General features: G+C 37.7%; 3 protein-coding genes across 3 annotated transcripts; 2 read left to right on the top strand and 1 right to left on the bottom strand.

Annotated features, from left to right (window-relative positions):
* Positions 1-4783, top strand: LOC125477438 (serine/threonine receptor-like kinase NFP). The gene is made up of 2 exons (XM_048584545.1): positions 1-1206; positions 3892-4783. Exons 1-2 carry the CDS (start codon positions 64-66, stop codon positions 4612-4614), a joined length of 1866 nt encoding a protein of 621 aa, XP_048440502.1. The 5' UTR covers positions 1-63; the 3' UTR covers positions 4615-4783.
* A 2249-nt stretch (positions 4784-7032) lies between these two features.
* Positions 7033-15724, top strand: LOC125477435 (putative ion channel POLLUX-like 2). The gene is made up of 24 exons (XM_048584539.1): positions 7033-7304; positions 8641-8708; positions 8816-8934; positions 9303-9589; positions 9666-9737; positions 10510-10585; positions 10697-10795; positions 10875-11029; positions 11125-11229; positions 11400-11486; positions 11634-11718; positions 11808-11955; positions 12377-12453; positions 12544-12624; positions 13032-13223; positions 13317-13430; positions 13886-13978; positions 14117-14240; positions 14339-14415; positions 14567-14614; positions 14707-14776; positions 14868-14941; positions 15087-15197; positions 15272-15724. Exons 1-24 carry the CDS (start codon positions 7213-7215, stop codon positions 15371-15373), a joined length of 2556 nt encoding a protein of 851 aa, XP_048440496.1. The 5' UTR covers positions 7033-7212; the 3' UTR covers positions 15374-15724.
* Positions 15725-18750: 3026 nt separating this feature from the next.
* Positions 18751-19173, bottom strand: LOC125477288 (putative F-box protein At1g67623). Its single transcript, XM_048584240.1, has one exon. The coding sequence runs from the start codon at positions 19171-19173 to the stop codon at positions 18751-18753; it is 423 nt and encodes a 140-aa protein (XP_048440197.1).
* Between the last annotated feature and the right edge of the window lie 2694 nt (positions 19174-21867).

Genomic DNA, 21867 nt, shown 5'->3' with positions numbered 1-21867 from the left:
TATTTTTTTTTGAAAAATGACTCTATATTATAAGACATTAAAATACGAAAGAACCCGATAAAAATGAAAACCAAAACTCAGAACGTCTCCGCTGCCCTGCTCTTCTTCTTCTTCCTCAGCTGCCACCACCTCCTCCACCATGCTGAAGCTCAAGGTCCGACCACAGAAGGCTACACCTGCTCAGCCAACCAAACCACCTACTACCCCTGCCAGACCTACGCCTTCTACAGTGCCCTTTTCCCCGACTTCCTCGACCTCGCTGCCGTTGGCGACCTTTTCCAAGTCAGCCGCCTCATGATCTCCAAACCCAGCAATATCTCCTCCCCAACCGCCCCCCTGGTCCCCGGCCAGCCCCTCCTCGTCCCCCTCTCCTGCTCCTGCAATTCCCCCAACTCCTCCATCTCCATTTCCTACGCCAATATCTCCTACACCATCAAAGCCGGCGACACTTTCTACCAGGTCTCCACCCACAACTTCCAAGACCTCACCACCTACCAGTCCGTCGAACTCGTAAACCCCAATCTGGTCGCCACCAACTTAACCATCGGAGTCACCGCCTATTTACCTATCTTCTGCAAGTGCCCCAACAGAACCCAGGTCGGAAACCAAGTCAACTACCTCATCTCGTACGTTTTCCAGCCCTCTGACATCATCTCAACCGTTGCTTCATTGTTTGGGGTGCAAGCAAATTCCATAACTGATTTAAACGGCGACAACATCCAGCCTTCTGACACGATTTTCGTGCCAGTGACTCGCCTTCCGGTACTCTCCCAACCCACTGTTGCTCCTTCTGCTCCACCCTCTGGGAAGACAGAGAGGAAAGGAGTGATCACAGGGCTCGCAATTGGGCTGGGAATTACCGGGCTTTTGCTGGTTTTCGTCATCGGGTTTTCGATTTACAGAGACGGATTGCTGATGAAGAAGATTGGCGGCGAAGGAGATGAGGAGGAGAATAAGGTTCTGTACAGGAGCAAGCAGGGGTCAAAGAGGTCGAAGGAAATGGAGGTGAACTTGATGGCGGATGTTTCGGATTGCTTGGACAAGTATAGAGTGTTTGGGATTGAAGAGTTGAGAGAGGCCACAGATGGGTTCAGCGATAGTAGCTTGATTGAAGGGTCTGTGTATAAAGGTTCCATTAATGGAGATTACTATGCCATTAAGAAGATGAAGTGGAACGCCTATGAGGAGCTCAAGATCTTACAAAAGGTTCTTTCACCTTCGTCTTCTTCTTCCTTCTTTTTCTCTGTTTTTGTTTCTTAATTTTTGGGCATTTGGTAAAGTTTTCATCTTGTTGCATAGTACACACTTCAGCATTTGTTAACCTCACAAGTTCACTTGGAAACAAGGACTATTCTACAAAACTATCAAAATTAGGCTCTCTTTAGCCTGTGACAAATCAAAGGAGAATTAACGGATAAAAATTTAAAAAAAAAAAAAAAGTGTACAAGGAAAAAGAGTGTGAAAATCACTACCTTTGAGAGATTATTTCCACTCTCATTCAACCCCGCTACACTACTAAAAATCCACTATTCGATTGCTCATACATGTCCTTCCTAGGCAATTTTTGCAATTAAAGCATCTTAAGCAGACAAGTTAAATCCGTTTTTAAGTCAGTTTTAACTTAGATTCTCCAAAAACACTCCTTCAGCAAACTAGCTATCCATAATGCAAATTTAAATTTGTGAATAATGGTTAGGCAAGTGTGAATTGATATATATATATGGATTGATAAGCTAGTGTTGTTTTACTGGAACGTAGGATATTTTACTTACTATTTTCTATGTGGAATATTTTGTTCATGGCCAAAATAACATCGTCTGTTCGAGATGAAACCTAAACAAACGTTGTATGAAAGTCTAAGCAAACGTTGTTTCGGATATATATGAAGCATTGTCAGGAACACTGAAGTACGTCGATGATTCCATTGGCCGTTTGGATTATCCAACAACTTAAACTGAGTGACTAGGATCGTTGGATTTGATACTACCATCAAATATATCGACACTAAGTGTCTGTATGTATTCAAGGAAAAATGCATAGATAGTGGAAGGTCTTGTTTGAGCCAAAGGTTGAAACATTCCAAAAGATAAGGGATTGAGACTAGGACAGCTCTTAAGAAGCCTCATTATAAAACTGATCTGTTCCAAATATTTAATTAATTTAATATAAAATATTGTTGAGGTGATCTGGCAATGTGACTTGTCTGCCTATTACGTTTTTCAAGTTTTTAAAATAGCATATCTAGTTAGGCCGGGGGCTTTAAATATTAATTGTGTTTAAAGCATACTTAGGAAGAAAACAATGCCAGGAAAATTGGCTGCCGTCAGCGGTGTCGCATTTGGGGTCCTTTTTATTGATTATGCTCAAGCAGAAAAAATGGTTTTCCATATATTTGAATATTCAAATTGTAGAGCCTTCGAATGTAGCCATAGACGATGTACTTCTAAAATTTAGACAAAATTTATTGGCAAAGAAGTCAAATGAGGTAGAAGTATAGATTAAATCAGTTAACTATGATAATGTTTATGCTATCGTACTGAAATTTGAATTCTTCTCTTGTAAGTGCCTCGTAAATCAAAAGTTAAATGAAGTACCAGATGAAGATAACAAACTGAACCGTGTGCATAAACTTCCAAACGTGCGGCCTTGCAATTTGGCTTTTAGTCATTTTTTAATTCAGTTTTTGTTGGGCAATATTGGAGGGTTCAGTCAGTTGTTGGAATCATATTTCATGTAAATATAATAGGTTTGGTGAGATCAAAGAGGACATTTACTTGCTTATATCTTTTCTATTTTGTTCAGAATTGAATATATATTAGAGCAGTTTAAAATATATAAAGAGCTGGTAGACTTACACAATTATCTTTTTTTTTTTTTAACTACATTATAATTCTACCCACCATAAAAAGTTAAAAAATTGAAAGTGTTTCCCCATCCACTATTATTCCTAAAATAACTTCTAAAACACATATGCAATTATAAACTTGTCTCTTAGCAAAATCGAACGCCAATCTTGAAAGACAAATCGAAGATATTTACGTGTTGTCTTCCAAATTCAGATATGGATTCAAGGAATCTCCTTGGGATTGTTGTTTTTTCAAGTACTACTTTTTTTGGAGAACGGATTTGGGTGTCCCTCCTCCTTGATTCAAATTGCAAAGGTCCTTTTTTTTGAATTTTTCTAAATCCCGTTTTATGGAATTGGTTCAATTAATTTGGAATTTTTTTTCTCAATTTTTGGACAACAGCTCTAGGCTCTAGGCTCTAGGCTCTAGGCTCCTTACTCAACTTTTGCCTTCTTTGGGTTTCTTATTCTGTGAACTGAGCCTGCTCATGCTACAGCTTTGGAATAGTGACCCCTCCATCACAACCAAAATCGAATTACAAACCATAACATGAATCTAATTTGGACAAGGAAATTCAAGGAGTGATATATGGTTAATATGGAATCCTTCCACTTAAAGAACCTGTATATTACCTTTTAAGGTCTTTATATGTTATTTTATAAATGGACAAACTGGTATTTAAAAATTTCATTAAGAAGTGGATGAGGAATAAGATACTGGGATGAGAATAACAACACTCAATACACATGTTATTAATTAAAATAGTTCAAAATATTTATCGCGTTGTCCGGAAAAAAAAAAGAACTTCAACTAGGGTGCATGTGAGATTGCCTCTCATGCTTGAACTGAAAAACTTTGATGACTTCCAAGATTTGTAACTTTCACTTAAATAACTTCTAAAAAATTATTTTCCTTTAATTTACTGTTATTAGCAAACATTTTAACTACTTTCCAAAGGTATTTTGATTACAACATGATTAGTAAGTGATTATGTGCACAATTTTGAATTATAATTGACAAAACAATGGCTTTTCGAATTTTGAAGGTAAACCATGGCAATTTGGTGAAGCTAGAGGGCTTCTGCATAGACCAGGAGGATGATTCTTGCTATCTAATTTACGAGTATGTCGAAAATGGTTCTCTTTATTCATGGTTGCATCATAACCAGAAGGAAAAATTGAGTTGGAAGACAAGGCTGCGAGTTGCTATCGACGTTGCAAACGGTCTCCTATACATTCATGAGCACACTAGGCCGAGGGTTGTGCACAAAGACATCAAGAGCAGCAATATTCTATTAGATTCGAACATGAGAGCGAAAATAGCAAATTTTGGGCTAGCAAAGACCGGTTGCAATGCCATAACGATGCACATTGTTGGAACTCAAGGTTACATTGCACCCGAGTATCTAGCTGACGGGGTGGTGTCGACGAAAATGGATGTTTTGTCTTTTGGGGTGGTTTTATTAGAGCTTGTTTCGGGGAAGGAGGCAGTTGATGAAGATGGAAATGTTTTGTGGGCAAGTGCTGGTAGTATTTTGGAGGGAAATGAGGAAGAGAAGGCAAGGAAACTCAGGGAGTGGGTGGACAGTGAACTTGTCTTGGAGTCGGTCTCAATGGAGAGCATAGTGAATGTTATGACTGTTGCCATTGCTTGTGTGCATAAAGATTCTTCAAAAAGGCCAACCATGGTGGATATAGTCTATGCCTTGTGTAAGAGTGATGATTTGTTTTTTGACATCTCCGATGATGAGCAAGATGACCAGCGATGAACTAAGTTTTCTTTTTCTTTTGGCTTTTATTTCATTTAGGAAAGACAAAGGTTATAGTCGAATTCTTATTGTGAACGTGAGGGTAAGTGATAGTTTTACTCTTTAGAGCTATTGTCTAAGTAATTATTATGTACCTGTAAATAATATTATGTATCTGACTTCTTGAGCACATGTGTTTCTACTCGTAATATTTTTATCACGGTGAGGTGTTACTGGTAAAATCTGGAATAATATTATTCAAGTGGTAGGAAAAGAATCATTAGGAACCAAAACTCAAACTCAAGAGGTATGCGAGTATTCTCTTTCATACTGTTGAATTAGGTGCCAAGTTCAAATTAGTGATACACAAAAGAAAATTAGAATAAAAAAAAAGGAAGAAAACATTCAAAATCAAGAGATAGCCACATCAAGCTTGCAAGATATCGCAAACGTTGCCGTTCCATTTCAATGAAGGGCTGTAGAGAATTCAATATAGAAAAAATTTATGACGAGTGGGCAAAAATGGTTGTACGATAAGGGGTTGAGCCGGGCAGCACGCTAGGTTAAGGCATCATCATCTGCAGGATCTGGGCAGTCGCTGGCCGTTGAATCCCATCACATCCCGGTCTGGTTCAATATGTAGGTTTGCCACCCACCTGTAGAGAGAGGGGCGTCTTACTAACCCGAGTAACATAGGGTGTGCTTAATACGACCTCACACCCTATGTTATGATGCCAAAACTCAAACTTGAAAGTTTCTGGGGCGATGGGCAAAAGACTGGTTGTAGGAGTCGTCAAACCAGGCAGCACGCTAGGTAAAGACGTCATCATCTGTGAGATCTGGGCAGCCAGAGGTTGTCATCCTAGGGCATATTCCGGGTTGAATGTCTTTGTGGGTTTTGCAACCTACCTTTTGAGAGTGGGGTGCTTTACTAATTCGAGTAGTAGGCCTAGAGCGTCATCTGCGAGCTGAATATCTTTGTGGGTTTGGCATATTCCAGGCTGAATATCGTTGTGGGCTTCAATTCATCAGTCACTTTAATTCTTTCTTAATTAGAAACTCATGTTATTAGGCTCGGCAAAAGTATTTTTCAGTGTAAAGCCTTATAAGCACTTGTGTGAAGCAAGTGCGTGTAGCAAATGTGGAATTGCACTTATTGTACATGTTGATCTGTTCAACTCATCTTTTATTGTATTTGTAGTTTTCGATGATAGATTTCACGCCATGACAATTGGATTCAGCTTCCACCACTTGCCCCACTTTGATTGCTTCTTGTGTTGTCTTTGTTCTCCATCCTCACTTTCCCTTAACCAAGTAATCACTAATCTCTAGTCTCACGCGTTCACGCACAACAATGATTAGTAAAAATTCTCTTACAAGTTACAACCATTCTCTTAAATAACAGCATAGAAATTTCAAAGGGTTGGTCTAGTGGAAAGCGAGAGCAAAGAGTTGGAGTTCCGAGTCCGAATTCAAACTCCCATAGATGCATATCTTAGGGCCAGCGACTATGATTTTGTGTATCATTTGATCCTTGTGTAAAAACTATGATACTACCTCATGGCTCATGCAGTACCAGAACTACATGGAAAAAGAAGTCAGTTTATCACCGTGAGATACCTCTTATAATATTTTGTTATCAATAAAATTTTCTTCGTACCGTTAAGGTTTTCCAAAAAAAAAAAAAATCCCTTCCATCAAATTACCGTGTCTCATTGTAATACTTGTTCATATAAAGTCGATTTATATTAGAAAATGAAATTATACTTGTATCCTTTTCAACCACATTGACTTGAATGACTTTCAATATTATTAATTGATTTTGAGGTTATTCACGTGTTGAGATCCACAATGTCAAGTATCCCCAGGTAAAAACACAATGTTATTCATGTGAGACGCTGATATATTGTTTGATTGTGGATGAAATCGGGATAAGAAATCAAAAACCGCTATTGGTGATAATTTTCAGGATCGTGTTAGAGATATCAAATTTTTTAAATCAAACTACAAATTAAATAATGTATCATTAATAATAAATAAATACATTAATCAGTACTTAATTAATAATTCAATTATTTACAATCATATTATTTAATTTAAAAAATTTGATCTTTCCAACGGTATCGTAATCCTCGCAAAATAGAAATATCATCAAATAATTGATTATTGGTGTTCTTGTCTGGAACATCTCCATCCACAAGCTTTAATGGTACTGAAATTAATCATCAATCGACGACAAAAGGTTTGACAACGACTGTCCAGTGTCCTCTGTAGTTGCAAGCACGCATAGGAAAGCAAATGACATTTTTGGGAGGGACCACGTGGTTGAGAGATTCTTCAGTATAATTGGCATCCGAAATATATATCACGTGTCATTATAAAAATAGTAAGATATATATTTTAAAAAGTTAATAACAACTTAAAAAATAAAAGTTTCCATTGAAAAATTTCTGCAGGTGGTCCACGTTTGATTCCCCGAAAGATCCCAGATTTCTGTTTCTTTTTTCCAACTTCCATTTGTGTTGTTTGAAGTTTCTGTTGCGTCTCCAATGTTTCCTTCTTTCTTGTGAAACCTCAAAACTCCGGAAAAACACTTGTGACTGTCACAGTCTCACAGACATGGTTCTTCCGAGTAGTCAGCTGCACAGCTTGCAGCTCTGCGTTTTGCCTTGTCGGGTTCCCGTCTCCAACCGTTTTTCTTCCCCAAAAAGGTATTTAGAATTTCATTTCCTCATCTTTTCAATCACCAAGTGAGGGTTTTTTATGATGCCAGTTTTTGGTTGTTTGATGGCATTGGCATTCATATGGGTTTTAAAGGGTTTATTCCGTTAATTGGTTAATGGACTAATTGTAGCAAACGTCCTTGAACTGTAGTTCGAGTTGCATTTTCGTGTATGAATCCGAACGTTAGGTTCTTTAGCGTCCGAATTTGGTCCAGGTTTGCACTCTTGGTCCTGAAAACCAATTCATTTGAACCCCATCACTTGGTAGTGGTACTTGGTTGTTGTTAACCTTCAAGTTTCATGCTTTGTTTCTTGGTAGATTTTATATGTTCCTCTGATTCCTAAGTATTTGTCAGCTGGGTAGTACTTGAAATTCTCAACTGTTGATTGTAATGCGAATTGAGAGATTTCGGGTGTTCAACTGTTGGGTAGTGCCGAATTCTTTTGATGCAAGTGTGAACTTGTTGGAGTTTGAAGTTTGGTAGATAAAGGGGCTGGCTCAGTTGCCTGGAAGTTTAGTTTCTGTGTTAGTACCCGGATGGAGAGGAAGTACGACAACAAGACTCATTGTTTTTTCGATTCGGGAGTAGGGCTTGAAGTAGAGGGATAACGTTTGCACCCCTCACCTGAGGAACCCAACCTAGCCTTAAGGAAGAACTTTCACATCCGGCAGCAGGAATTGAACCTACAATGTTACCGGCTCTAATGGCGGAGAGAGAGTGATCAAAAGATGAGTACTTTCCGTGAGGACTTATCTGGATTCATTACGCCCTTTCTTTGCAGATTGACATACACGGTTTCTGATATTCTAAATACTTCAGCTCAAACTCCTGCATATCTTCGAGGAAATTGTCTGCTTAAACCACCTTATTATTTTAACTAGTACTAAATGCCTTTCTCATGCTGTTGCCTATTTAAAAGTATGTGTTCCTCCTGTAGAGTAGGAGTTTGATGACAATGATGAAAACGGTCAGTTAATGTGCGATGCCATATACATAAATTCTCCGTGTCGAGCTCTGTTTTATAAGCCCTTATCATCTGTTCGGTATTTACAGAACCAAGATGCACGGTTATCACATTTAAGTTTTGCAAGCAGCATATGGTGTTATGAATGAAAAGCTTTCCGATTTCTATCTCATGCATGTTGTGATAAATACCATATTATGTAACTGACAGAAATTGTAATTTGGAGTACAGTTGTTGATGTCTGTATTTGTGCAACCTAGTTATGATACATACATTGGGGCAAATATTGATGCACAGTTATCCTGAGTTTTAGCGTACACGAGCCATATGATGCTAACTTTGATATGATACTTAACAGGAAATTAATGCCATGCCACTTTTGGTGGATCAAATCTCCGTCTTTACATGCATGTAGTTTCAACAGAGGTGAGAATATTGTTTGTATGCTTTATCATGTGTGAATGCATTGATATTCTGCTTTATATTTTGATCACTCACTAGGGATATCTTACATTTGTTTATTCTTTTTACAGGAAAATGTGAGGCCAGTTCTCAAGGGGCAGAAAATAAGTTAGATTCCACTGTGTATATAAATGTTGAAGACGATTCGAATGACAAACTCTTTAGTGCAGACCCAATTAATATTTCTCAGGTGAGAGCATTAGATAGAAATTTTTTTATTTATCTGTTCAATTTCTAACGAGAGCATTAGATGGATGAATCTGCATTAGATATAATTGTTTTTTAATCTGAAAAAAAGAACAAATCAGTTTTGCTGAATTAGAATTGATTAAAGCGGATAACAGCTTAAACCCCTTTCGAGGTTCCTCTATTTAGTGGATTCACCCGTTTACTCTCTGTTATCAACTATTTGTATCCATGATAACTTGAACAAACTCATCATATTCTGAATCTTTTAATTCCGGGGAAATCTGCTGGCTTCAGATCTTGCATTTTATTCATATCATGGCAGCTACTAGTATTTAGTAAATTTCTTGATGGAATTTGGTGTATTTGCAGGTTCACCTGACTAAAGTCATGATGGGATTGGTGTCCTTTTATTTCTCAATTAGACTGGTGCAGTCAAGTATTTTTAATACTTTCATCAAGTTTGTCCAAGCAAAACTTCCCTATATCATTCAAACTTTCGGGGCTGCCACCTTGCCCTTTGCCTGTGTTTCTAATTCTTTGAATAAACCCGTGCCTCGTCGGTTGGATGTGTCTTTTCCTTCATTTCAAGATATTAGATGGAGCTTTGCACGGTTACTGTATCTATTTAACATCCAACTTGATAAAAATGTTGCCACGTAAGTGAAGATTTTGGATAGAGCTTTGCAAAGCTACCGTTCTCGTTTGGCTAAATTCTTTTGTAAATGTTTTTAGGTTCTTTGTGGTGCTCCTGGTAGCATGCTTCTCATTTGTTATCATTGGTGGCTTCCTATTCTACAAGTTTAGGTAACCTATAATCCTTTCTAAGAGCAGGTCGAATTACTTTCTCTGGCATATTCTGCTTCATGTTGCTTTATGGTAGTTCATTATAGCAATCTTTTTCTTGGTGTCTAGACTATTAGATTGATATACATTGATGGCCCATTTCATAACAGCTGAAGTTTTCTAATACGGTATCACCGTATCAGAGCTTTGGTAGCAGGAGGTCCTGGATGTGGAACCTTCAATCCGTTCACTACTTTTTTGGTGCAGGGTGGGGTTTCAGCTATATTTTTCTTTCTGTTTGCCTGGCAACATGGAAAGCAAGAACGGGTTTTGTGTAAGGGACGGTGTTAGATTGATATACATTGTTGACCAATTCCCAAACAGCTTAAGCATTTGGGGTCTAATCGTTGTCTATCACAAATGAATTGCTGAAAGAATATGGTTTTGTCTCTTCTATCCAATTCTTTACAAGGATCTCAGCATCTTAGACCAACAATTATTTTATATTCTAACACTCCCGTCAAATGCTGGCCTCTTTTCACCATTAAAGGCCAACATGTGGAATTCAACTTATATTGGTTACACTTGTATGATTTGACCAGGATTTCCTGCTTTGATATCATGAGAAAGTTTGTTGTTATCACTACTATTCCAAAAAACTTGAAGCTGTTATGATGTCGGCTGACAATTATTTGATATTGTAACGGTTCAGCAGTCTTATTAATGGTATTATTTTTAAATGAATTTATTCCTCATGCTTGTTTACAATCTGAATGCATTTCAAATTACACAGGGGTAGTAAGGAGTCTTTGGAGGACTGCTTCTGGGAGGCTTGGGCATGTCTGTGTTCATCATCGACACATCTAAAAGTGTGATGTCGTTTTCTACTTTTATCATTTGGTTCATTCTATAAGCTTTCGCTCATTCTGTATTTTCTTAAATGATTGTAAATAACATGTATTGTACGATGTACACTGCAGCAAAGAACACGCATTGAACGTGTTATTGGTTTTGTTCTTGCAATATGGGGCATATTGGTTTACACTCGCTTGTTGAGCACAATGACTGAACAGTTCAGGGTAAGTTCTTGAATCATGGAACATTATCGTACATCTAACTTATATGTAAACGGCATCCTTATGGCCATGATTTGCACAGACCAATATGTACAGGCTCAGAGAGGGCGCACAAATACAAGTTCTGGAGACTGATCATATCATTATTTGTGGAGTGAACAGTCATCTTCAGTTCATACTGAAGCAACTAAACAAGTATCATGAAATTGCTGTCCGCTTAGGTACTGCTACAGCTAGGTAATCTAATACTTGTACTCGGACAGAGGTTCTTATATCAGGATTGTGTGGTTAAATTACTGGCTTGTGTTGTTGTCTTGCTTACATGTTCACAGGAGGCAGAAAATTCTTCTTATGTCCGATCTCCCAAGAAAGCAGATGGACAAGCTTGCGGACAATTTAGCCAAAGATCTTATTCATATTGATATCCTTTCAAAGAGGTGCGGCTATAAGAAATCTTCTAAGTCATCTCCGTCTGATTTGGAAGGCCTCGGTGCAATGAATATAAAAATTAACAAAGTAATAAATGATGTAATAGGTAATTGGATTTGATAATAAAATAGAGACTTTGTGTGCTTCTGATTCTTACATTGAGGCTCTACTCTTACAGTTGCAGCCTTAGTTTAACAAAATCATTTGAAAGAGCCGCTGCCAACAAGGCACGTGCAATAATTATACTGCCAACGAAGGGTGACCGGTGAGAACTTGATCAACTTTAACTTCTATGTGAGAGATCATCTTAGAGTATACAAGATTTTGGTTAAAGTTTCTTTGGAATTTCCTAGTTTATTACAAATTTCTTCTCTTTCAAACGTGTTTTGACTTCACATCCTCATCTGTTTAGGTATGAAGTTGACACCGATGCTTTTTTGTCTGTTCTGGCTCTTCAACCTATTCCTAACATGGAATCTGTCCCCACAATTGTTGAGGTATATCACTAATCTCTGTGTCTTCGTACTAAACTTTATTACAAAGTGTGCTAAAACCATGTTAAATTTTCCCTCCCCAATGAATGCAGGTTTCAAGTTCCAATACGTGTAAGCTCTTAAAGTCAATCTCAGGGTTAAAAGTAGAGCCTGTAGAAAATGGTGCATCAAAATTATTTGTTCAATGCTCTCGTCAAAAGGGACTCATAAAGATCTACAGGCACTTGCTTAATTATCAAAGTATGGTACAAGTCTCTTTCGAAGAAATAACTAATTTTCTCGTGAGGATGCTTATGAAATTCTATTTTTGAACCCTCAAAGTTAACTTTATGCATTACCAAAAGGACATGTGATTAACGACCAACAATCGGAAAGTTACAGATGAAATGTTATTGCTGTAATGATAATTTCTCCCATTTTATCAGTTGTGCATTTATTTGTAGGTAATAAATCGATACCTTGAGGCCCTACTATCTTTACAAATATCAGTTTGAAATCTTTAGGCGGTAACTAGAAATTAGACCTGTCAACCCAAGTCATGTGTTGTTCTTTTTACTACGGTGATTACTTCTAAATCATGTTGGTTATCAGGCAACTGGAACCATCTCTCCGATCATTTCTGAGATGGCACACTAATTGATATCATTTCTGCTCAGTGCAGAAAATGTATTTAATCTTTGCAGTTTCCCAAGTCTAGCGGGGATCAAGTATAGGAGGTTACGACATGGGTTTCGAGAGGTAACACCATCTGCCAAATGTAATTCTGCTAGTGAAGAACTTATTGCGGCTGGCTGATTTGGAATTTCTCTGACTGGATATCCCTTTCAGGCAGTTGTTTGTGGGCTTTATAGGAACGGGAAGATAGACTTCCACCCCAATGACAGTGAAATCTTGCGGGAAACTGACAAAGTATGAGAAGTTCTGGACTTAATTTACATTTTTAATTTGAACTAAAACAAGCACCAGTAACTTTGAGATTTCTTTTGACTTGTGAAAAATGGAATCATAAACACAATGTTTGTTAAAGTTTTGTTTTGTAAATTTCTCTACACACCGATGGTTGATTAGATTGTTTACTTTCGCAGTTCCTGTTTTTATTTATCATGAGCAGACAATTAGACAAAAGTGCGGTAAAATTTGATAATGGCAAAATAGAAGAAAGAAACTAAGATGATCATGGAAACCTGAGCGATTCACTCTGTGACTGCTTCATTTGCTTTGGTATTTGCTTTATGTTGTTTTGCTGGCTGAATGGATCGTGGTTAACCATCATTTTTATTTATGAGCTCCTAACATTGTGCACTTTCGTCTTGTAGGTATTATTCATTGCACCTGTTAATGGGAGTAAGACACCAGATGTTACTTATTCGAATGTTGTCAAAGAAATAGGCGCTGATCAAAGTTTGGATGATCTAGAAACAAACGGTGGTACTCACCCGCATTCCTTGCAACTGGTGAAAACAAGACTTGAGAACATTGTCAGGCGTCCCAAGAAACCAGGCTCTAAGGTGTGACTTTACTAAGACATAATTGCTTGAAGGCCACCAGGGCTTAATAGATTTGGTCTCCAACTCTGAATAAATTTGTTCTTACTAATGCAGGCTTCAGATTATAATCTGGGACCAAAAGAATTTATACTTCTGCTTGGATGGCGCCCCGACATCGTAGAGATGATTGAAGAGTATGACAATTATCTTGGACCTGGCAGTGTTGTGGTATGTTCTAATTCGCTTGGAACTCTTTGTGGATCCTATACTCAGCAATTTCCCTGAACTGTAAAACAATGTTCTAATTAGTCAAGGTGTATTGTTAATTACGCAAGTGCATGTGTGATGGAATCGTGGAGAGGTAGTTATATTAAATTGATGCAAGGTACTCCAAAGTAACAGAAGGCGGTGAAAATTGCTAATATATCAACTGCCCTGATCTGTAAAGCATTCGTAAACCTACATTGTTACTTACGCAAGTACATGTGTGATAAAACTGTGAAGAGGTAGCTATATTAAGTGGCTGCAATGTACTCCAAAAGTAATGTGAAGGCGGCGAAATCGCCAACAAATCAATTGGGATGTTATTGCAATTTTCTTCACCTTAAGGAAGCATGATAGAGACTAAGCAATACTAGAATTTTTTGTCTTCACAACCAGGAATCATTGTTTTATATATGCAGGAAATTCTGTCAGATGTACCGTTAGAGGACAGAATGAAGACGAGACAAGTTTCTGAACACGGAAAACTCAAACACATCAAGGTTTCTCATCGGGTACTGCCTCACTCTTTCAACCTAGAGAGTGGAACCTTCTGGTGTCATTATGGATTTCGTTTCTTTCTCGATACTAGTTTTCTCTGGAAGTTTCCTTTTTTGCCCTTTAAAACTTCCATTTTTTTCAATGTGCTGCAGATTGGAAATCCATTGAACTTTGAAACCTTACAAGATACCATAGAGCATTTCCATAATTCATTGAAGAACGAAGATGTTCCCTTGTCGGTGGTTGTAATATCCGATAGAGAATGGCTTCTCGGAGGTGAACACACTTGAATTCCTCCCTCCCTTCTCTTTTCTTGGTTTTATGAAGTTTAAATTAGCTTTTGGTTGCATTGTGTTAAAGTACCCTCTCTTCAGATCCAACCAGGGCAGACAAGCAATCCGCGTATTCTCTTCTTCTTGCCGAAAATATTTGCAACAAACTTGGTGTAAAGGTAGGTCAAGTTCATTTAAACATCAGTACCTCATTTCCAATTTTGTAAAATTTCGAACTCTGAGTTTAATTAATTAAATAGTTTTCACAATAACTTAGTCATAGTTGTCACCTAGAGCAGACAAAGGAAGTAACAAAGTGGTGTACTGCAGGTACAGAATCTTGTTGCAGAGATCGTGGACTCGAATTTGGGCAAACAAGTACGATGCAGCAGACTTTTCTCAATGAATATGATTTTTCTATCAAATATTTTTCCATATTAACATTATTATACACTCCAAAATCCCTGCAGATCATGAGAATTAAGCCGTCCCTGACTTACATTGCCTCAGAGGAAGTAATGAGCCTCGTAACAGCCCAAGGTATTGAATCATTGTACTAGACTTAGTTCTCACCACATATATAATGGTCAAATTCCAAAATAACAAGTCATTATTTGATTGTGCTTATCAGTTGCTGAGAACAGTGAACTAAATGAAGTGTGGAAAGACATTCTTAATGCCGAGGGTGATGAAATATACGTAAAGGTAAGCACCTTGAATCCTGAATTTTAATATGCTATGATTTTGATCCTGGTTGGACGTTGTCTTTTTTATATTTTCAGCTACAGGATTTGGATTGGATATCCGTTAAAACTGTATATTTAAACTTTGCCTGTTTTTGTTCCAACAGGATATCAGCCTCTATATTAAAGACGGAGAGAACCCTTCGTTCTTTGAGCTTTCTGAAAGAGCACAACTGCGGAAAGAAGTGGCAATAGGTTATGTGAAAAACAACAAGAAGGTAAAAACATCTTGATTTGATTCGGCTCTGAAATTGGTTTAGACATCTCATTCATATCTTATGTCACGGTGCAGGTTATCAATCCAGTTCCCAAGTCCGAACCCCTCTCCCTTGAGTTGACAGATTCGTTGATAGTTATATCTGAACTCGAGGGAGAACAACCTATCGTTCTGTAGACTCTACATTTGGTCGCCGGTCCATTGTTTTCGTTGCTGTTGAGTGTTATATGATTTCAAGTTGAAACGTTCACCCAAATTTTGGTCGTGAAAGTCTGAATCCCATGCTAAATAGAAGCACTCATGTTTTGACAGTGAAAATGTTCTCCGAGCTTGTACCATAGAACCGGCATTAGCACTCATGTTTTGCAGTATTAGCATCTTTTCTGATGTGAAACACTGTAACACTGGTGCAGGGAACACACAAATTCATGGAAATTTGTCCAATAAAGGAAATCTGGAGGTTGAGTATTCACCCCCTCCTAGAATATTGGATTAACAATAACAAGTATTGTTTGCCATGTTACTATACCTTGATATTGTCTTTAGAATAATGCTAGGTGCATCAAGTTTGTGCACTAAATTTGTACACACCCAATAATGCCACACCAATCATATTTACACTTTAATTCAAGTTGGGAATTTGATTAATAATTGTAATGAAAATTTAGGAAATACCCCAAAATGGGACATTTTCTTAATCTTTGGACAGAAATAAGATTTTTTGAATATGCACAAAGCATGCACGCACCATGCACAGTTGCTGGACAGAAATAGGATTTTCTTACACCTTGAAATGACCTAATTACCCTCATATGTAAATAGGTTATCTCCTCCCATTTTTTGATTTCTCTCTCTACTCTCTTTCTGTCAAAGAACCCTAACGATGCACTCACCCTTTAACAACCCACCTCACCAGGCAGCAACCCTTTCTTTCTCATCAATAGCCGTCCTTTCACCCATCCCCTTTCTCTGTTTTCGAACTGGTGACCCAAGATTCAGATCACATCTAACTTTTGGGTGGCAAGACAATTCCCATCTCACAATCCCAAAAGCTTGGTGTGTAATGGATAATAATTCATCCAACAAAGCTCTCATAAAGGTCGCAGGTGGGATTAGATGAATCAACATGAGCCAAGCCACTCAGTATTACGGTCTGGTGGTATTACTCTTCACTTAGAAATGAGAGGTCTTAGGTTCGAATCTCGTGGATGGCGAATTCGATACCAAATTAGGTTGCCCATTGTGTGGCTTAGCCAAGCTCCCCCTCCCCTTAGTGTAAAAATATCGATGTATTAAAAAAAACATGAGCTAAAGCCCAATAAGAGTGATGTGGGTTTCTTTACGATATTTGGGGAATAATTTTTTTTAATTTTTTAAAGGTTTGTTTATGGGTTTTGATTTCAAAGTGCAATATTTATGAGTATTAATTTTTGGGTTCATATGTTTTATGGCTGCTGGGTTTCTTGGCTTTACCTATATTTTGTGAGTTCTTGGGTTCTATGGCTAAGGTCAAATGTTTCTTGGCTTTGGCTTCAATTTTTTTTCAGAAAACTATACATTGTATGCACACGAGATGCATAAAGGAGGTCAAATTGGGGTTTGTGCTCAATTATTGTAGTCTAATTTTGACATAACGCAATTAACAATGACACAAAATCAGACGCCCTATACGATTCGAACCTATGACATCGGGTTTTGGAGACTTAAGCATGCTTTGTTCATGCTTTATGCTGTGCTTCTTTTCATTTAAGAAAGCAAACATTGTTAATGTTACCAAAAACTTTTCCCTTTTCCATTTACTAACAAAAATACATGAGAACTAAATTTGAAGACAAGTAACGGAAAAGAAACGAATCTAGTCCCTATTAAAAACATTTAACATATCACAAAAAAAGTTCATTTCTTGATGCCATCTACATGAATTGCAGCTACTGAATTTGTCATGGCACCAGAAATCCCAATAGGTTAGACTGTGAAAGGACCTTGTGCACTTCCACAATCGCTGCATGCTTTGGCGGCAACATTGTCCTCATGAAGTTTTATTATTCTACTTCTAACTTCCCTATCCACCCTAATTGACCAAAAAAACTGCCAAGCTTTTTCTCTACATTTCATTACACTTACCAATTTCTGAGAGAATGTAGAAGGTTGAGGCCTCTCTCTTTTTCACCCCCCTGGTGGCCACACCAAGATTGCACTGTATATGTATGTTGATGCTTGATGACCCTTGGAAATCGTCGTCTTCAGAGACTCAATTACGAGTTCAGAATTATTGTATCGGAAGACCCATCGCATCCCTTGTGTGTACAGGGCCTTAGGATTGTTGCACTCCCTGCACCTGTTCCAAAAGCTTGTACACTTCTTTATGTGTCCTCTGTGAAGTCAGTGAGTTGACCCTTTCAAATCTCTGAATGCTGATGTGTTTGAAGATGCGGTCATGTTCGGCGAGTTGGTTGAACTTCTTACACACCATGTTTGTTGAATATAAGGAACGAAAGAAGCAAGAAGTAACCTTGGTGGTGAGTATTTCCATAAGAAACTTGTCCGAAAAAGATTTTATGAAAGTTGAGGTTGTTGTGCCTTTCTTCATAATTCTGCCTTTCTTCATCGTTCTGCAACTAGATAAGGTGGTTTCTGCTTGGACAAGCATGAATAAATACACCACCTCTGATGCAACTCAAAAGTCATTCATGCACAATTTCGTAATTAATTATCACAATTTCCTAATTATGCCTATTTTTTTTAAGCTTCTTGTTTGTGTATGCATAATAACCAACTGGATGAGGTGGTTGAGACTTTACAACCCAACCATGCATGCACAATAACCAACTATCATCACTTTTAATTCAGACAACCCTCGAGAACCCAACCACACACCAAACCTATGGGACCTGTCATTGACTATTATTTGTACATTTTGGGTTCGTTTAGGGGACATGAAGATGTTGTGTGCATATGCTGTGCATTTCATATGCACTACATATGCGTATACTGTGCATGTGTTGTGCATGTTCTGTGCATGGAATGTGCATTTCTTTGCTTGTTAGTCATTCATGCACAATATCCAAAGAAAATAATAAAAAGATGGACAAAGCATTGATGAGTGGGAAAAAGTGGCGGCAAGATAGATCGATGACATGGTAATGATGACACCTTGAGCTAGTTTTTGTAATTATACCTAGTTTTTAAAGCTTCTTGTTTGTGTATTTGTATGAAGAAAAATTTTAAAGTATAAAGTCCAATAGAATTACGAATTTAGTAATACATGAAGGACTAAAGGAAAATAAAAAGCTGGGTTGGAATTTAAATGCTGCGATTACAACAAAATAAAACGAACTAAAAAACATACTTAGTACCTATCTCTACCACATAATACATCACAAAATATATTCACTTCCTGATGCCATGTACAGGCATTACATGTAGTGAATTTTTCATAATCATATACATCCTAATGCGTTCGGAGTGTGATTGGACCCTGTGGACTTCCACAATCGCTACAAGTGATGGCAGCGTTGTCGTGGTGAAGTTTTAGGATTCGGGCCTTTACTTCCCTATGCACCTAAAAACCCGACAAACACTGCCGAAACTTCTCTCGGCATTCCATTACACTCAACTATCCCGAGTTGTGAACAATTAAGAGAATAGAGAAGTTTGAGCCCTTCATGCTTGGAATCCCACCCATGGCACACCAAGATTACACCGTACACGTACATTGTTACTTGATGGCCCTTCGAAATTGCACTCTTAAGCCGCTGAATTCTGGCTTCTTCCTTATTGTCTCGGAAGAAGTATCGTATCCCCACCATGTAGAGGGCCTCAGGGTTGCGGCACTGGATGCAACGATTGATGAAGTTTGAGAATTTGTTAGATGTGCACCATGATCTAAGCGGGTTGACGGTCTCAAAGTCTATAATATTGATGTGTTGGTAGATGTAAGGGTCATCAGCTATTTCCTTGAACTTCTTCGATAGCATCTTCGCTGAAAAGAGGTCCCTTAATGAGCGGGAAGCAACAATGATGAGAATTTTGAGAAGAACATTGTCAAAAATAGATTGCATAGAGGAAGAGGTGATGCGGCATTTCTTCATCATTTTCAACATAAACCCACAAGATAACTTAAATAGATGATGAATAAGGGTCATTTAAACGGTGCAACTTCCCATCACAAAAAGAGTCATTCAAACGGTGCAACTTCCTATGACAAAAAGTTAACTTCTTATGTATGTAAGAATTCAAAAATAAAACCATGAAATACCATTACAGAAGTAAATTAATGATAATCGCCCTCCGTATACAACGCATGCGCATTACATGCACAACACACGCACATTATGTCCACATACTATGCACATTGAATAATCTCATATGGTCGTTGTGAAGTCAAGACTTTTACGTTTGGCTTTCCTTGTCAAATATTGTAATTAAACTACACACATGCTTAATATAGTTTTAGGCTATACTCTGTTTATAGGATGTTGCTGCTGGATTAAAGTTAAAGATGTAGCACTTTTCACCTCAAAAGGTTTATTCATGTATGTCTATTTCATATCTATATTCGTGTTGCATTATGTCTAGTTTGATTGTCTAGTCAGTTTTGCACGCTGACTTCCAGTTGTATAGGCACACAAATTAAGATAGCCTACATGGGCTGACTGACACCTTTATCCTGGTGGTTAGTTTCTGGCCATCGATCTGGCTAGATCTCTTTTGCAGCCGACAAGTGTGCTAGGCATAAGTTAGCTGATGAAAATTAGATTTCCTTGGGTAGATCTGTTCCCTAGGGTTTTTGTTTTTTTTTTTTTTTGGGTTTAGAATTTATTTTAGAGTGAGAGAGTTGCTTTGAGACCTTTGAGCTTGCCTCTTCTCCATATATGAAACCATAACTGTCAAACATTCTTCATGCATTAAAAACCAATCATTAGGAAGTAGGTTTGCATTGTTTTCATGGTCTTGCATTAAGTTTCAAATCCATATATAGACCTGTTTTAGGATTATCATCAGTTTCTTCCTTTAAACGTTTGACTGGACAAATTGACTGGTCATTGAATCCAGATTTTACATAACCATCATTGTTATATCATCTGCATTGGTTGTGTTGGTTCTTGATGCCACAAGGTAATGAGCTCAGAATGAGCTACCACTTCGTGAAGACTATATGAGTTCATCTCGTGTAAGGCAAGGTTGCACAAAGGTAAAGCTGCTTCATAGATAGGGTTCTAGGAATTGTGCTTTGTGTGAACCTTTGTTTACACTAATGGATTGGGCTTAGTGGTGAGTTCTTGGTTTTTTCTAGGTTTTTCCGGCGAAAAACTCCTTTTGTTGATTACTGTTATTCTTGCTCAAATATCTTGTTAATTTGCATGTTACACATTGACTCTAGGGTTTACAAATAGATATGTGTTGTCAACTAAGTTTAACAAAGTTTACATGTACACTGAACTAGACCTTTGTTAACTAGAGTTAGGTTAGTAAACCAAGTATAGTTGTTTACTTTCGGTTTTGGTAAATTAATAAATCTGGTCTTAGTTGATTGGTGACACTGACTAGTCAATCAAGCATATATCGAATTTCAAATTGCAGGATATTCCGCTTGGTACCAATTTCAATTGGTATCAGAGCCTTGCTCTAGATATACTTATAGTGGTTTCTGGGAGTAACTGGTATTGGGTGGAATCTCACCATGGATCGTGAACGTTTTGCTGCCTTTTACAATTCTCGTCCATACTTTATGGAACTAATTATGCTACATGGAGTGAAAAGTTTCAAATCTTTTTGGAAGATTAAGACTTAGTTGCTGCTGACTATCTTACCCTAGAATGGAGGGCATCGTCAAGTAATGTTAATGGTGAATTAGTGGTTAAGCCTAAGGGTGAATGGACTCAAGGAAAAATTACTTCTGCCATGGCAAATAGGAAAGCCAGGAACGCTATTGTTTCTGCCATTTCGTCTAATCAGTTTGCTCATGTTCGTTATTGCACAATTGCCATTCAAACTCAAGACAAGCTCAGAATACTTCATGAAGGTGAGAAACAAGTGAGAGATCTAAAGCTCCAGATGACCATTTCAAAATTTAAGGATTTGAGAATGCTCAAGTATGAGACTTTCTCGGTTTTCTATAAGAAAGTTGAAATGTTAACCAATGAAGCCTATTTATGAAAAAATTGTTGTTCGAAAGATTTTGGTTGTTCTCAATGCATTCTCTGCCTCCAAGCTAAATGTGTGGTATCTTGACAGTGGGTGTTCTCATCACATGTCTAGGGATAAGGATGTCTTCCTATCTCTTTCACCTTTCAATAGTGGTAGTGTTGTTTTTGGTAGTGGAGATAAGTCTCAAATCACTGCAATAAAGGTTGTAAATATTCCTGGTCTACCTCAGCTTAAGAACATTAGTTATGTGGAAGGTTTGAAGTCAAGTCTTATTAGCATTAGTTAACTATACGATGAAGTGGTAGATGAAGTTTGCTTCTCTAAGAAAGGGTGTGGAATTGTGGATGAACATGGAAATAATATTATGGTTCTTCTAAGATCTGGTGACAATTGTTACATTCTAGATACTTCAAAAGTTGGCGATTCCTCCAAATGCAACAAAGCAATTGATGATGCTAATGTGTTGTGGCATAGATGACTTGGCCATGTTAACTTCAAAGATCTTCATAAGCTGTTAAGGG

The sequence above is a fragment of a genome, unplaced genomic scaffold (assembly GCF_019419815.1).
Source record: "Pyrus x bretschneideri cultivar Hongxiangsu unplaced genomic scaffold, Pyrus_bretschneideri_v1 Contig21, whole genome shotgun sequence".
In the NCBI taxonomy this organism is placed as follows: Eukaryota; Viridiplantae; Streptophyta; class Magnoliopsida; order Rosales; family Rosaceae; genus Pyrus; species Pyrus x bretschneideri.
The sequence above is the reverse complement of the archived record's forward strand: the minus strand, read 5'-3'. Positions and strand labels throughout refer to the sequence as shown.